At 57.2% G+C, this 15,863-nt stretch overlaps 1 protein-coding gene across 5 annotated transcripts in view; it reads left to right on the forward strand.

Annotated features, from left to right (window-relative positions):
- The window catches only part of Hdac4 (histone deacetylase 4), a 257,766-nt gene that overhangs the window by 179,400 nt on the left and 62,503 nt on the right, over nt 1–15,863 (forward strand). For all 5 annotated transcript variants that reach the window (XM_027951670.2, XM_071619494.1, XM_071619496.1 and 2 more), the window contains exons 6-7: nt 3,860–3,980; nt 10,595–10,716. In XM_027951670.2, coding sequence (XP_027807471.2) covers nt 3,860–3,980; nt 10,595–10,716 — 243 coding nt within the window. The remainder of the gene's footprint in view (nt 1–3,859; nt 3,981–10,594; nt 10,717–15,863) is intronic.

Consider the following 15,863-nt stretch of genomic DNA (forward strand, 5'->3'; position numbering starts at 1 on the left):
AGCGCTGTGCATGGGACTAAACACTGAATCCTTAAGAGTTGCCGGCAGTTTTCATGACCTGTATCGGGAACGCACTCTTTAATCAGTCAAAGATGCCTGTCTTCCCTGAGCACAGGCCCCTGCTGCTCCCTCTGGGGAGAAGTGTGCTCTGGAAACTGCTGAGCGGCTGCACCATGGCAGAGCACTGTCTGGCACGAGAGAGGCCCTGGGTTTGGGTCCCACTCTGCAAAATAAGTAGGTTAAAAGCTAAAAGTAGGTAAAGAAGGTGCAGAAAGCAAGAGCTTGAGGTCAGAGCCCTGGTCCTGGAGGCAGCTCTGTCCCGACATGGAGGCTCACCTCCCTGCAGGCCAGAGGAAAGTAGGGACATGGACACATCTCCCCAGTGTGACTCATCACTGGGACCAGCTCTCAGACTGCGGCCCAGTGGCCGCCACCCTCCTGCCCTGCTCCCGCCCGGGGGAATGTGGACGCAGACCCACATGCCTGGGGTGTGTCTCTTACACTCCCATCCTTGTCCCTGGTGGCTGGAACTGTGTGGAACCTCACAAAGGTGCCAGTGGATCAAGTGGGTGAAAGATAATAAATAGGAGTTGATTTTTTAAAAAGGGGAAATTTTAAAAATTTGCTGTCCTTTTAGTGATTTTTTTCTTTCTAGAACTTTCCTTTAAGAGGAGAACTCTGGGTGGGTGAGTATGTGCAGGGATAGGCAAACTGGGTGGTGGGTCACAGTCTGAGAACTCTGCCTGAACTATAGACCAGCAGACAGGTCTGCTTGCTCTGCTGGTGCTCCTGCCGGCGCCTGCGCAGGGAGCGGCCTGAGCTGCAGGGCCCTCATCCACCCGGGGACCCACTTTCCAGGGACCGAGACCAGTAACACCTGGAGTCCCATTGGGGGCATCCTGGTCTGCCCTTGTAAGCTCTGCTCGTCCTGAGTGGACCTCTGCGACCTTCCTTTGAAGGACCTGAAGGGCCATGCCTTCTCACTGCCATCAGAGCGATCGTCTCTGTCACCGTCTGTGCCATTGCCATCAGGCCTCCCGAGCCCTTCCTGGCACTGGAAGACTGGTGGTCCCACTGATGTACCCTCAGCTCACCAGTGTGGAAACAGAAAGCTCCCTCCTCCGTCCCACTTCTCCCCAGGGTCCCTGGCCTGTTCCCCACGCCCGAATGCAGCTCCTGCTCCTCTGTGGCCATGGCGCACCTGCCCTCGCCACCCAGTGCCACCTCCCTTAGCGCTGGTTGCAGAAGGTTTGCCCTATGGTTGGTTACCTGTCTCGAGCATTTGTTCAGGGTGGGAGTGCCTATGTCTGGGAATGGGAGCATGAATGTCTCCGTGAGCGAGCGGTCCTCTGACAGGCTGCCCTGCGCAGGGAAGGCAGGTAGGCCAGACTGCACACTGCCGAAGTTGCCCCTTGAACAGAGGGGCAAAGCTGCTTCCTGTCGCCGGGGCTAGGGTCCCTCCTGTGCACCCTCCGAGTCTGTGTGAGCTCCATGGCCGAGGCTGCTCTGCCTGGGGCGCAGCGCCCACTGCAGAGAGGATTCATCCTGATGTAGCCCTGCATTTGACAGCCTGGGCTCGGGGACTCCACACGACGGTTCTTGAGTGGTGAGGTTGGTACTCAGATCTGAGATGGCCCTGAAGTCAGAACCTGTGTTGTGTGGACCCTCTTGAGACTGCAACCAGCCACTTAGTTAACGTTCCTAGTTGGTTAGATTCAGGTCCTCCCGCAGCCTTGCTGACCCTGTTTCTAAGGGGTCCACTGCAGGTGGACCCTTGTCCTCACCTGTAGGATTTCCACCCAGAAAAACTGCACTGGGATTCTGCTGTGCAGAACTCAGAAGTATGTGTAACTAACACAAATTGTATTTCTGAATAATGACAGTTACCTGGGGTATGTGGTAAAGGTGGCAAGGAAACTTATTTCTCTAAAGATGTTACCCGTTGATTACAGTTTCTCAAAATCACCATGGAACCTCACATCAGGATAGATTCCAGGTACATCATGAAACATGGAAAAGCAATGTTATGGTGGAGGTGAGGTGTCCCCCAAGAGCTCTCGGGTGAGACAGTGCAGCAAGGTTTGGAGGAGAAACGACTGGGTGGTGAGAGCCTTAACCCAGTCGGTGAATTAACCCCCTCAGAGGGAGTCCCTGGGTGGTGACTGAGTGGTGGGTGTGGCTGGAGGAGGTGGGGATGAGACTTAGCTGGCAAGTGGAGACCTCTCTCTCTGTTCCTGAGCATCATGTGAGCCGCTTCCCTGTGCCACACTCTTCTGCCATGATGTCCTGCCTCACCTTGAGCCCTGAGGAGTGGAGCCAGCCTCTTATGGACTGAGACCTCTGAAGCTGTGAGCCCCTAAATACACCTCCTCTACAGTTGTTCTGGTCAGATCCTCTAGTCATAGCAGCAAAAAAGCTGACTAAAACAAGCAATATACCAAATGATTGAATAAAACTTAGCACCAGAGCAGTAAGAATAAGCTAAAAATGATTTTTTTCAATCAAACTTTCTTTTTTTTTTTTGGCGATAGTGGCTGTTGAGCCCAAAGCCTGGCCCATGTTAAGACAAATATTCTGCCTCTGAGCTACACCACCCAGCCCTAAAATTTTTTTGTTTTTCAAACTTTTGAAAGGAAGACCAGTCATAAAGCTTCAAGGACACGGAGAAATTCCAAAGGGCAGTCCAGAGCGGACTGCGCAGACCGGCACGGGAGCCTCAGAACCCCTGAGTTTCCTGGGGCAGCACGAGGCAGACGTCTGGGCCTCCTCTTGGACAGTCCACAGCTGAGGCCAGTCTCCGCCTCTCCGGGAGGACCGTGGCCCCCGTGCCTCCCTCCATGTGGCTGGGTGTAGGCTAGGAATACCTCACAGCTTCCCCGTGGGGTCAGCATGCTGGGCCAGCACACAGCAGCTCTCCTTATGTCCACTGTCAAAGGAAGTCACACGACTCGGTGAATAGAACGTGTGCACACAGACCCCGTGCGGTCCCCACCCGACTGTGGGAGGCTCCTGAGGCACAATGAGCAGGGCACACCCCAAGACAAGAGAGCAGCCCAGTCCCAGGGTCCCCAAGGACATCAGAGATGCCAGCCTAGCCCCTCCATGTCACCAGGGGTGGCCCGAGTCTGGGAAGCAGGGTGTCTGCACCCCTGGTGCTTGGTGGACACATCTTGAAAAGCGCTTAGAGAGATGGCTGAGCTGTATGAGGTCTGTGCAGGTCACTCAGAACGCGGCAGCCTCGCCCGCCAATGGGTATCCATTAGCACAGCTTCTGACAGCAGCTGAGGCCTCCCAGCAGGAAGCAGTTCCACATAGAGGCTCACTCTGCTGGCCCCATGAAGTGTTTTGGGCCATTAGAAGTGCCCTGAGTACCATGCAATACCAAGGGACATCCTCAGGGCACTCCTCAGGAGCAGGGCAGCTGCCGAGGGCCATGTGCAGAACACTGGTGGCTGTTTTCTTCAGGTGTCTTTAAAAAGCCATCACCATGCCACAAAACAAGCCCAAAGCACAGTTTCCACCTCGGCCACCTGGCCAAGTTTGCTCTCCAAGTGGCCCCAGGCGGAGAGGGCAGAGCCACCCTTGGACACGGGAGGCCCCGCTGCTGTGTGTCTGCAGCCTTCCTGTGAAGCCGAGTGGGGCCCTTGTGCTCGCACAGAGCCTCGCCTGGTTCCCCTGCAGTAGTGAGAGGGAGCCACCTCGCTGCCCTGCTCACGCAGACCTGCTCTGTAGGGTGTTAAAGTGCCCTGCAGGGTGGCTGCTGTGTCCAGCGGAGAGCGGCGCGTGCTGGAAGGAGCCCTCCCGCAGCTCCCCGCCCAGGCCTCTCCCCTGGCGCCTCACCTCTGCGCTCCCTTGCCAGGTGCCGTGGCCAGCACCGAGGTCAAAATGAAGCTGCAGGAGTTCGTCCTCAATAAGAAGAAGGCCCTGGCCCACCGGAGCCTGAACCAGTGCATTTCCAGTGACCCCCGCTACTGGTACGGGTAAGTGCCGTGGGCGCGGGCCTCCCCAGGGCCTGGCGCACTGTCTGGGAAGAGGGATGCGATTGGGGAGGCCTGGGCTGAGGGGGTCTGTCGGGGAGCACTGGGCCGCACTCCTGGGCAACACTAGGCCATGTTCCTGGCCTTTTAAAACTTTTTCAGAAATTATTTTTAGTTGTACATGACAATATACTGTACTTCGAAATATTATACACATGGGGAGTTGTCACTTCCCATTCTTGGGGCCGTCCATGATGTGGCATTTCCCTGGTCGTGTGTCATGTGAGCACAGGAGAGTGATGTCCTGTTCATTCTACTCCCTTTCCCATTCCCAGCCCCTCCCTTCCCTTGTTCCCTGTTGTCTGATCCCAAATACTTCCCTTCCCCACCCCTTATTGTGTGTTAGCATCTGCACATCAGAGACAGCAGTCAGCTTTTGCTTTTCTGGGTTGGCTTATTTCACTTAGCATGATAGTCTCCAGTCCCATCCATTTACTGGCAAATGCCATGATTTCATTTTTATTTAATGCTGAGTAGTATTCCACTGTGTGTCCACACCACATTTTCTTTATCCATATGTCTGTTGAAGGGTACCTAGGTTGGTTCCATAGTCTAGCTATTGTGAATTGAGCCGCTATAAACACTGATGTGGTTGTGTCACTGTAGTGTGGTGATTTTAAGTCTTGGGTATCATCTGCCCAGGAGTGGGATGGCTGGGTCAAATAGTGGTCCCATTCCAAGTTTTCTGAGGAATCTTCACGCTGCTCTCCACAGTGGTTACACTAATTGCAGTCCCACCAGCAGTGTAAGGGTGTGCCTTTCCCCCACAGCCTCACCAGCATTTATTGTTCCTTATATTTGACAATTGCCATTCTGACTGGAGTGAGATGAAGCCTCAGTGTCGTTTTAATTTGCATTTCTCTAACTGTAGTGATGGTGGACATTCCTTCATGTGTTTGTTGACCTGTTGCATTTCTTCATCTGGAGTTGTGTCCATTTCCCTGCCTGTTTACATTGTTTCCTGGTCTTCTGCACCGTTTCTTTTTTGGGCAGCAGGAGAAGCTCAGACCTGAACTCGGGCCTGAACTCAGGCCACTGCAACCAAATGTCTACCCATATTTTATCAGTTCCTAGGCAAGTCAGGAAGCCCTTGATGTCTTTATTGTTGTTGTAGTAAGAGACCTCACCAGAGCCAGGTGGGCAGGACCACAGAGAGCTGGTCAGAGCCACAGGCCAACTCAGAGGGAGTCTGTGGCCGCCCTGCAGAGCCGTGCCACCCTGCAGGGGCAAAGTGAGGTGCTTCACCAGCCATCCCACAGCAGGTTATCTCTCTGAATGTGGCTCTCTGTGCTCTCAAGGGCCACTTGGTCACTGAGAAAGAGCAACAGGACAGGGGTTTTTGTCTTGTTTTGTTTAATATTTTTAGTTGGTAGGTGAACAAAATACCTTTATTTTATTTATTTATTTGTTTTTCTGTGATGCTGAGGATTGAACCCAGTGCCTCATACATGTAAGGCAAGTGCTCTACTGCAGAGCCCCAGCCCCAGCCCAAATTACATAAATCAAAATGTAATCAGTGATTTCATTGGTTAAAAAATCAGCAGTCCTCAAGCTTCAGAAGGTACATCTAGCCGGGCCTGGTGGCATGCACCCATCCTCCAGCAGCTGGGGAGGCCGAGGCAGCCTCAGCAACTCGCGAGGCCCTGTCTCCAAATAAAAGACAAAAGGGCTGGGACATGGCTCAGTGCTAGAGCGCCCCTGGGTTCAACCCCAGAACAGAAGGCAGACGATTGTATCAAGAGGCAGACCTCACCGGCCTCCGCTGCCACGGCACAGTGACCAGCATCGGTGACAGGACTGCCCTCGTGTCCCTCACGGGCTCTTCGTCTTCACACGCTGCAGTTCACCTAAGCTGTGCGCTCATCAGAGCACACCCTTGATATCTGTGTCACCAGAGAAGAGTGAGTGCGGCAGGAAGCCGCAGGTGACAGCAGGGACGACTGGGCCTGTGAGGGGAGACCCAGAGGAATGACAGTGGCTGGTGCTGTGGGGCCTGCCCCAGGCTACAGGCAGGGGTGGGGCCTGCTGTGCCGAGGCTCTGTCCCCTCCCAGGTGGGGCGTGCCAGGCAGATGCAGCAAAGGACAGCAGTTGGGGCAGCACTTTGAAGGGCAAGGTGAGCCACAGTGAGGGGACCTGGGAATGGACAGCCTGTTGGATCGTGGCTAGGGAAAAGTGTGGCTGGCTCTGCACATGGGACAGTGCGGCACTGAACTATGAGAGATCATCATGGCTACAGGGAGGGCAGCACAAAGGAGCCTCTCAGAGCAGGCGCAGTGTGGCAGGGACAGGCACAGCTCGGTACCTGGGAAGCTGGGCTACGAAGGTGTGGGACTCAGAGCTAGGTCTTAGCTGGCACCATGGCAGGAAGTGGGGGCTGTGGCTGACCATGCTGGAACTTCTGGAGGAGAGCCATGGTGATGCACACAGTGGGCTGGGGAGGAGGGCTGGCAGGGTTGACCCCACTGGAGCCCTGGAGGAGAGCCATGGAGATGGGGACAGTTGGGGACAGCTGGGGAGGGGTGGGATGGGGAGTAGTGGCAAGGCAGGCTGTGGAATAGGCCCTTCCTAGTCCAGAGACCCTTAGGAAGGGGCATCTTATAATTAGCTGGGCACAGGGACTTCACCGGGGTCTGGGAATAGGTGCCTTCTAGTGAGGAGAGGTGGAAAGGGTTTCCTGGGAGCAAGGAGGGGAGATGGGAAGACCCCAGTGAGCAGGCACATGCAGGGTGGATACTGCCCTGGATTTGGTGCCTGGGAATGTATGCTATACTCCAAGAGTTGGGGACACTCACAGTTGAAGGGGGCAACCTTGATCTCAAGGACGATAGCCAGGTGACAAGCTTGTTTTCCTTGAGTTGGGTGACTGCAGGTTTATCATTTGAGGACCCCAAAAGTGAAATGCATTCACTGTGGTTGGGAAACAGCACCTTCAAGCTGAGCTGTGGCCCCAGTGTCACACCACACTGAGGTGGCTCAGAGCTAGTCAGACAGCATGAGAGCTAAATGCTTTGGCAACTCTGGGGCGGGGGGAGGCAAAGGTCCACCGAAACAACTGTAAACCCCAAACTTGAAACATTTACCTCATCAAAATTTGAAACTTCTAAACTTCTCTTTGAAAGCCACCTAGGAAGGAAGGAGGGAAGGAAGGAAGGAAGGACGGACATAAGGACATCCTTAAGAAACTCAAAGGGCCTGTGGCACACACGGGACGGAGGGCATCGGACACCATGACTGAGCTCCTGTGCTCACTAATGCAGGTGGACAGCGGGGGAAGAAAGCTGGGGACAGCTCCGCCTGCGTGAGGCGTGAGGCACATGAGAAGACTGCCATATGGGGGTCTTCAAGGACACAGGAATCAAAGCCACAGGGCACTGGCCACGCACCCTCTGGGCTGGCTCAGCTCTGAGAGGCCAGGGTGGTGGGGAGGTGGGTGGAGTGGCCCCGCCCTGCAGGGACAGAGATGGACAGTCTCTGGAGGTGGCTGTCCACCTGCCCTCCCCAGCAGGACACCTTCTGGTATTTACCCAGGAAAAGCACAGCGTGCCCACACCCAGGCTGGTACTGTTGTGGTCACAGCACCTTTACCTGTGGCCACCAAGGGTTAATAGGTGAGCGTCCAACAAGCAGGGTACCTCCCTCACCAGGGCCACACAGCAGCGAGAGGGCCAGTGTGATCCCAGCAGCGGCCTGGGGCTCAGGCAGCATGTGCAGATGGGGCAGACCCCCGCTCTACCTGCTGCTTCCAGTTACAAGGAACGGGAGCCAGCAGAGTGAGCTGCAGAGGCCCCTGGAGGCAGGGCTGTCGGGCCTCCCTGAGCAGGGATTCTGGATGTGGACGGACACCCGTGCTCCAGCCTGAAATTCGCTGGACTGCGCGGTCCAGTGTGGTGGTCAGTGTGTGGCCACTGAGCCCGCAAACCACGGTGCGTGCCCTTGAGGTGTGCCGACGGCAGGAGCACTGGCTTCCGGGCAACCCGTGTAAAGACAGGCTGAGCACCCACTAGTAAGGGCTGCAGGCTGAAACCGCAATGTGTTCAGGTATTGCGTTAAGTAAAATACTCAAACAGCTTCACCCATTTCTTCTTGTGGCTACTAGAAAAATCTGAAGTTACACATGCAGATCTATTATAGTTCTGTTGAACTGTGCGTTAAACGCAAGAGTCGTATTTACATCACACACTAGTATAAATCTGATGTAATGGGGAAGGCCAATTCTTTATAGGGTTTAAGGGACTAAGTTTGTGTTGTTTCATTCTACAGTCAAGATCATGTTTGGAAAGAAAGCAGAACAGTGTTTGTTTTTCGGTCTTCTCCAGTAAGTCAGGGATTGCCTTGGGCTTTGCTATCTAATTTGTTTACCACTTGTTTATTTTAACAGTGCTGGATGAACTCAGGGCCTCATGCATGCTGGCCAATCATTCTGCTGTTGGCACACCCAACCCCAGGGTTGTCTGGGGACCATGTTGGGCCCTCCTCCAGGGCCTCCTGTGCACACCAGCCCTGGCTTCTGTGAGCCAGGACCCAGGCTGGAATTGAAGTTTGCAGAAATGGAAGAGAAACCTTGGTCAGGGATGAGCTGGGTGGAGGGAGCTGTTCTGCCGTGTGGCCCTTGGAGGCGGAGGTTGGCGGGAGTATGTGTGGGGACCTGCGTGTGGTGCCGTGGGTATGTTGTGTGAGCATGTGGGTGTGTCGGGAAAGTGTGTATATGACATAGGGGTGTGCGAGGGCATGTGTGGGGGTGGGGTTCTGCTCTCCTCTCCTGCAGATCCTCCTGCAGGGAGTCCCAAGCGAGGGTAGGGGTGTGGAATGACAGGGCTGGGCACCACGCTGAGCACCTGGGACCCATTCCCTCTGGCGGCAGCTGTTGGAGGCTGCAGTGTTCGGGAAGGGCTGCTCTCCCTGCAGGTCATGAGGACTCGAGGGCACCCTCTGATGGCTCTGGACCCCCCTGAGAGGCCCACTGGGCCAGTGGGCAGCCTGGTGTCATGGCGGCCTGCTGGAGCCACAGCCCGTGGCGGGTTGTGCATAGCTGCCCCCTGCTGCAGCTGACTGGAAGCTTTAATGCCCACAGCTCCTCTCACTGTGAGGTGGATCCTCAGATCCTCAGCAGCCAGAGCCTCGCCCTCTGGCTGGGTTCCGAAGCGCGCTCCATCAGGTGCAGTGACAGTGACAGTGAGTGTCCCACGTGATGGGTTTAGATGGTCACATTGAAGTCATTTGCAGCTGTCTCTAATTCACATGACGCAAGCGAGATCATACCGCATTTCTTACCAAGGAGCAAGAGAGAGTGAATAGAAAAGGCCCAGGCTGCCACGCTGCGCACGGGGCACTAATGGGGATGTTCGGTCCTGGGGAGAAATGGTGTTACTCTCAGATTCTGTGAGGCCACTGTGAGAGGAGGCCCCGGTGTCCTCATGGAGTTCCAGGAAGCTCCTGTGTGGGGCATGTGCCCATGTGCCCCGTCCCCAGACGAAGGCCCCCAGCCCTGGCTGTGTATCTGGAGCACCCTGTGGGCAGACAGGAGGAGACCTCCCCAGAGCAGAGTCCTGCCTGGGGGTGTGGCCCGAAGCTGTTGGAGTCCTGGGGCCAGACCCGGGAGCTTGTCTCTGGGACCCCTTCAGCACGCTATGCGTGTGCATGTTCAGATATTTAAATATACACCTGGGTGCACTCCAGAGCTCCCACGGTGGACTCCAGGTGCTTGCACGTGGAGTGCTGTGCATTCAGATGGATAATCTAGCAAATTCTAAATAAGAAAGTTGGCCAGTTTGTTCCCAGTCATTAAGCAGATTATGCAGCTTAAAGACCCACAGAATGTAGGACACTCACTGTCAGTGTTCAGAGCAAAACTCACCGGCAGTGTGTCCACAGAGGCCTTATGCTGGTCGTCTTGGGTGGCCCCAGGAGCCGTGAGTCCCCGTGGCCCACTCCTGACTCTTCCCCTCACTCGCCTCCTCCAGCCAGCCCACTGCTGCCAGCCGTGTTCAGGACTTTGGGTGGCCCCAGCCACTTGGAAAGAATATGCTTCTAGAGTGAGCCCCAGGAAGGTGTGGGGATTTTTTTGTTTGTTTATTGCTTCTGACCTGCCCCTGCCCCAAGGAAGGAAAATGACAGAAGACTCGGATGAGGGCAGGTTCTGGGGGCTTCTGCTGAAGAGAATCCCCAGGGGCTCACACTCTCAGGGAGGCAAAGAGAGCCCAGAAGTCTCCCGGGCCCATGGCCACCACCCCAACCCCGCCTCGCCTGACTGCAACCTCATCTTGGGTCCCTTGGACACGAGCCCCTCTGTCTGCCTTTGCTCTGTACCCTGTGGACAGAGCCCCTGTGTGGCTGGTAGTGACCCTGGTGGTCAGAGAACAGCTGAGCACAGGCATCTCAGAAGAGCATCTCTGGGTGACGTCAGAGAGGCTGTGGCCCTGTCGGCCAGCTTATTGGCATCAGAGAAGAGGGGCTGTGCTGACGGGCACCACGGCTCCTGAGTAAGGGCTGCCAGAGGACTACTTGCAGGCTCAGGGGTGCCCTGGGCAAGCTGACCTGTCTCTCTCCTTTTCTCTAGGAAAACGCAGCACAGTTCTCTTGACCAGAGTTCTCCGCCCCAGAGCGGGGTGTCGGCCTCCTACAACCACCCGGTCCTAGGAATGTATGACGCCAAAGATGACTTCCCTCTTAGGAAGACAGGTCAGTGCCAAGGGCTGCTGTGGCCTGGGGCTCTCTGCCAGACAGCTGTACCCCAGCTGTGCTGGGCCACATGCAGGATGTGCTGAGTGAGGGCTTTTCTCGTCAGAGCATCAGTTTGAAAATTCATCCCCAAGCATGACCTTCTGATTCATTCCAGAACACATAGCCCACGCACATAGGCCTGCTAGTCCTCCCTGGGCGAGGGCAGGGCCCACTGCTGTCCAGGGATGCAGCAGCTCTGCTCCTCAGGCAGGCATGTTCAGCAGGTGAGTGAGTCAGCCAGCGGCCCTCTGCTGGCTCTGCACAGTGTCCAGCAGGAGTTGGTCGGGACCCAGAGAGGGAGGAGGGCCCTGTGAGAACAAGATCCACCCTGCCCTGTGGGGGGCAATCCCAGGTGGCCACAGCTCGGGGCAGGAGTTCTGTTCTGAGCAGAGCGAGAAGGGCATCAAGCCTATTCTAGAAGCAGGGAGGCGGCACTGGAGCAGTCTGAAAAGACAACCGGATGCTGTTGGGCTTATGGTTTAACTGGGCAGTGGCTTTGGAGAAGGGTCAGGGTGACTGTGGGTAGTTCGTTGGGGTGGCAAGAAGGGCAGGGCCCTGAGAAGGCTGCTTCTCCTGGGGGTTGTGCAGAGAGGGTGAGAGCTGAGCTGCATCAGCCTGCGCGGAGGAGGGACACCCTCATCCCGCTGTTGCAGGGAGAGACTTTAGACTGCACCAATTCTATGCACCCACAGAACTCCAGGCAGCTCTGGGCGGAAGTGTACGTAAGGACTCAGACACCCAGCTGCTTCACCCGACAGACAGCCTGTGGGAAGCCAGGGCTCCCTGCCTTCCCAGCTGGGTGGAGGAGGCCTTGGGCCAACACGGCATGGCCCCAGGCAGAGCCGGGGTCAGGAGCAGGGAGTTGACAGGAGGGCACCTTAGCTCAGCCCGAGTCGGGCTTGGCATTGCCTGGGGTTGTGTGATAGGGCCGCCATGCCAGGCCAGGGGTGCCCGTGGAGGAATGGGTATCTCCAAAAGAGTGGAGGGTGGAGTTTGGCTGTCACACAGGGCAGGCAGCTCTCACTAAGGGTCATGCCCTCCTGAAAGCAACCACAAACTCATCCCCAGCAAGGCACAGTGCATACCACCTGCTCCACCTGGCTCCCCGGTGGCTCCAGGTATCCCATGGCCGGGACAGCAGGGAGGGGTTGGGTACGCCGGGTTCTCCCCGGCCCCCAGCAAGTCACAGGCAGCACCGCTCTGAGAAGCAGAAGCCTGCATGAGTAATTGGGAGCAAGCTCCAGGCGACTGTGCAGTCACATGGCGGTCCCTGCTGATCTCTGCAACCTCGTGGCCTACAGTCGTGGACAGAGCCCCTGCCGTTTTGACATGTTTCCGTGGCTGTGGGCCTCCTATGCTGAGCTGTCTTTCTGGAGTTCGCTGGAAGAGACGCCGCAGATCTGTGTTGCAGTGTCACCTCCAGAACCCTCTTCCATGAGGACCAGGGGGAAATCTCTTCTCACCCCGGGGAGTGCTCTGGAAGGCCTTCGTTAAGATGTGATTGCATTACCAATTTCTAAGAGGCACCCTAGCACCTTAACAGTCTCACCTGGGGGCACACTTGACCACCAAGAGCAGCGTGCAGCGAGGCTCCCCAGCCGCCCGCTCAGCCTCATCAAGCAAGCCTCATAGAGCGAGGCCTCGCCATGCTGCTGGACAGCCCGCATGTTCCTTGGTAGCAGGAACATCATCAGTAGGGAGACTGTGGTGTGAAGCGCTGCCCCTGGATTGAAGCCTCAGTCTCCAGTAGCAGGATGCGCATGTACACACCTGCTGGGCTCGGCCCACACTGGCTCACTGTGACCTTGCAGCTCAGTCTGCCTGTGCCTCGGTCTTCCAGGGCCTCCGTGGGACACCCATGTGTGCACGAGCCTTCAGGCGTTATTGGCATGTGCTGCGGTGGACTCCCTGGATGATGGTTCACACCTGTGCCTTCTCAAGTGTCTCACCTCCCTCGGGACAGAAGCAAGTGGGCTGCCCATGCCTTATGCATCCAGGGTGGCCACTGTCATTGGGCCAGTGGGTCCAGATCAGCTGCCAGAGTCCAGTGGGCTCCTTTGCTCATGCACTGTGCTTCAGGAACACTCTTGCTCCCCTCTGGGCCTTTGCTTGTCCTCTGTAGAGTGCTCTTAGTCCACACCCGGCTTACACAGTGCTCGAGAAATTCAGAAAGACGAGTTTTTTTGGAAGCTCACAATCATGGCACCAGCACTTGCTGGCATATGGTGGGCCTTCCTGCCTCAGCCTTATGTGGCAGATGGTCAGGGTGAAGCAGCAAGCCCACCCCAGGGCGCTGCTCCACTCCTCGCCTCATCCAACCCTAACTGCCTCCCGGCCCCACCTGCAAACACTTCCAGCCGTTGAATCAGGAGGTGGGACTACAGTGTGCACTCAGAGGGACAGTGATAGCACAGCCTTGGGCAGTGGCTTGACCAGGAGCGCTGTCCACACGAGGCCCTTGATCCCTGTGCATGCGGGGTCCATGTATGGTTTTCCACTTTTGGAAGCCAACTTAGTTTTGCAGGTGTCCTCCAGCAGACTGCCCAGGGAGCGGTCTACGAGAGCAGTCCTCCCTTCCAGCCCATGGGCTGCCCAGTGCTCGGCAGCAGTCACGGGATGGAGCTCAGGCAGCTTTCCTTCTTCCCTCCTGGAGCTTACACGGCAGGACAGCAGAGCTGTTGCCGGGCTCTGGGTGCTGTCCCTGGGGCACTCTCGACGTGTGCTCCCATGTCTGCCCCTGTGTTGCAGACTGCGTTCCAGCTGTGGTCTGCCCTTGCAGAACTGCCTTTTAATCTTCATCAGAAAGTAATGTCTGTGAGCCAGCCCCTACATGGGAAGGCAGCTGTCTGCTGTCCTGATGGTGCTGACAGCTCCGGTGGGTCTGCTGGGCCAGAGTGCGCTGCCAGCACTCCTTACCCATGGGAGCTGGCCGTGCTCCCCCTCTGGTCAGTTTTCTATGTGCCTGTTTCTAATGGCAGGCAGAGGAGACCCCTCTGTACTGTCAGGCTCAGCACCATGGGTCTCTGCTCTGGCTTGGGGGACATTGCTCCTGGCTGTACCACCTGGTCACCTCCAGCCCTGGCTGCCACTACCGGGCCCTGCCCCACAGGGTCTTCCCCAGGTTCTGTCTGCTTCCTTGGGGTGAGCACCCCCTCCCCCTGCTGGGAGCACCCAACCTTGGAGACTTCCTGCCAGGAGCACTCTGTTCTGCCCCATTAGTGGCCGACCATGGGCGGGGACCAGAACAGAAGTCATCCTGCTATGGGATTGTCAGGTCATGATTGTGCCCGTCACGTGGCTGTTGCAGAATCTTGATCCTATGTTCCCAGAGCTCTACAGCAGCACAAGACCTTCAGGAGGGTCTGCTCCTTGTCACTGGGCTGTGTGAACCCTGGGGCTCCCACCACCTCCCGAGAGAGAAATAAGTCTCAAAACACTCTGTCCGCGACCCTTCACCGCATGCCCTCCTGGTCTCATGAGCTCCGTGTTGGACATCGTCCCCCATTTTCCTCCTTGCCTCCTTTGTTCTGCCCTTGAAGATCCCAGCTCGCCTCCCTTCTGTCAGTGCCTTCCTGCTGCCCTCACGGCTGTCCTCAGAGCTTCCGACCTGTCCTTGGACACAGGGAACAGCAGCTGGGGCACAGCATGCCCGGCCCTGAGCCCCGCCAGCGGGGTGCTGACAGCTCTCTGCGGATCCACTGGGCCTGCCTTGCTGGGTGCTGGGCGGGCATGGAGCCAGAACAGCAGCGGTGTTCTGGGAGAGCCCGCCTCTCCTCGTGCCTGGTGCCCTCCTGTTCCCTCTGCACATCTGACCACAAGGCCACCTCCCACCTCAGAGAGTTGTTCTGTGCTGTGACTGACTGGGGAAAAGCCGTCTGTAGCCTGGTGTCGGGTGTCTGAGCTGGTGAAGACTGGCAGAGGCAGGCCCTGGGCGTGGGGGGATTGAAGATGGAGGTGAGCGTGGTTTTGGCTGTGTTACTTGTAATCTGCCTGATGGGCTCTGAAGAGAGCGCGCCCCGCCTGCCACTGCCCACCTGGAGTCGTGCTCACCCTCTGCTCACGGAGCCGCTCTCCAGGTGTTATTCCCGCTGCGGCTTCACCTCTCAGACAGCCCAGGGGGCTCAGAGTGCAGCTCCCACGTGCCCCACCTGACCATGGCGGCGCTGGAGTGATTGCGGGCCATCAAGTATGGCTCTCACTGCCAGGTGGAGACCCTGTGTCCGGACTTCAGCCACCTTGCAGAAGTGGGCTCCTGGGACGTGGCTCAGTCCTGAAGCAGCTCCTTCCACCTGGGGAGCTCCCCGGGCTGCTGAGGCTGGAGACGAGGCTTTCCAGGGGCACCCAGTGCTTGCAGGGCCCGTGCATGTTGCCGCCACCTGGCACCAGAAACCCCGCAGCCCAGCGAGGCAACACCTCCAGGTGCACAAGTGCACCCTGGTTTGAAACCTGGGTGCAGCGAGGGTCTCCGTGCCCTGAAGGGAGGCTCGTCTGCCCGCTGCACAGCCCTCCCCAGCCTGCAGATAGCTCTGCTGGTCCAGTAGATTCCACAGGGGCAGGGTCTTGTGCCACCATGTCCCCCACCAGTGTCAGAGTGGTGGCCTCCAGCCTGTCAGCTGCCTCTGGCCATCCCACAGGCAGAGCGGGCTCCAGAGGGTCATGGTTCACTGCCCTCATTTTGGTGTCTTGAGGTGCTTGAGGCCAGTCTTCACTTTCACAGGCTGTGGGTCCTGCGTGGCATGGAGCAGGCCCTGGCTGGGAGGGGCGGGTACAGACATGGTGCGTCCTGCCCTGTGTCTCCCTTGCATGACAAGGAAGTGCCCTGCAGGAGCAGAGCAGAATCCAGGAGGCCTTCCAGGTGCAGAGCAGGGCAGTGGAGAGGTGAGTGCCGGCCGCCACGTGCTGCGGAGAGGGGCATCAGGCAGGGCTGCAGGACAGGGACTGCTGTGGGAGACACAGGGAGGGCAGCAGGCGGGTCAGAGGGCAGAGGGGCCAGCCCTGTAGACTCTGGGAGTCAAACCTTAGCAGGGGACATAAGTGGATGGGGGAAGAGACAGGATCTGCCACCTGGTAACCTAGTCAGAGCTGTGACCTTGAGATGACCTCCA

This window comes from Marmota flaviventris, chromosome 11 (genome assembly GCF_047511675.1).
Source record: "Marmota flaviventris isolate mMarFla1 chromosome 11, mMarFla1.hap1, whole genome shotgun sequence".
Taxonomy (NCBI): Eukaryota; Metazoa; Chordata; class Mammalia; order Rodentia; family Sciuridae; genus Marmota; species Marmota flaviventris.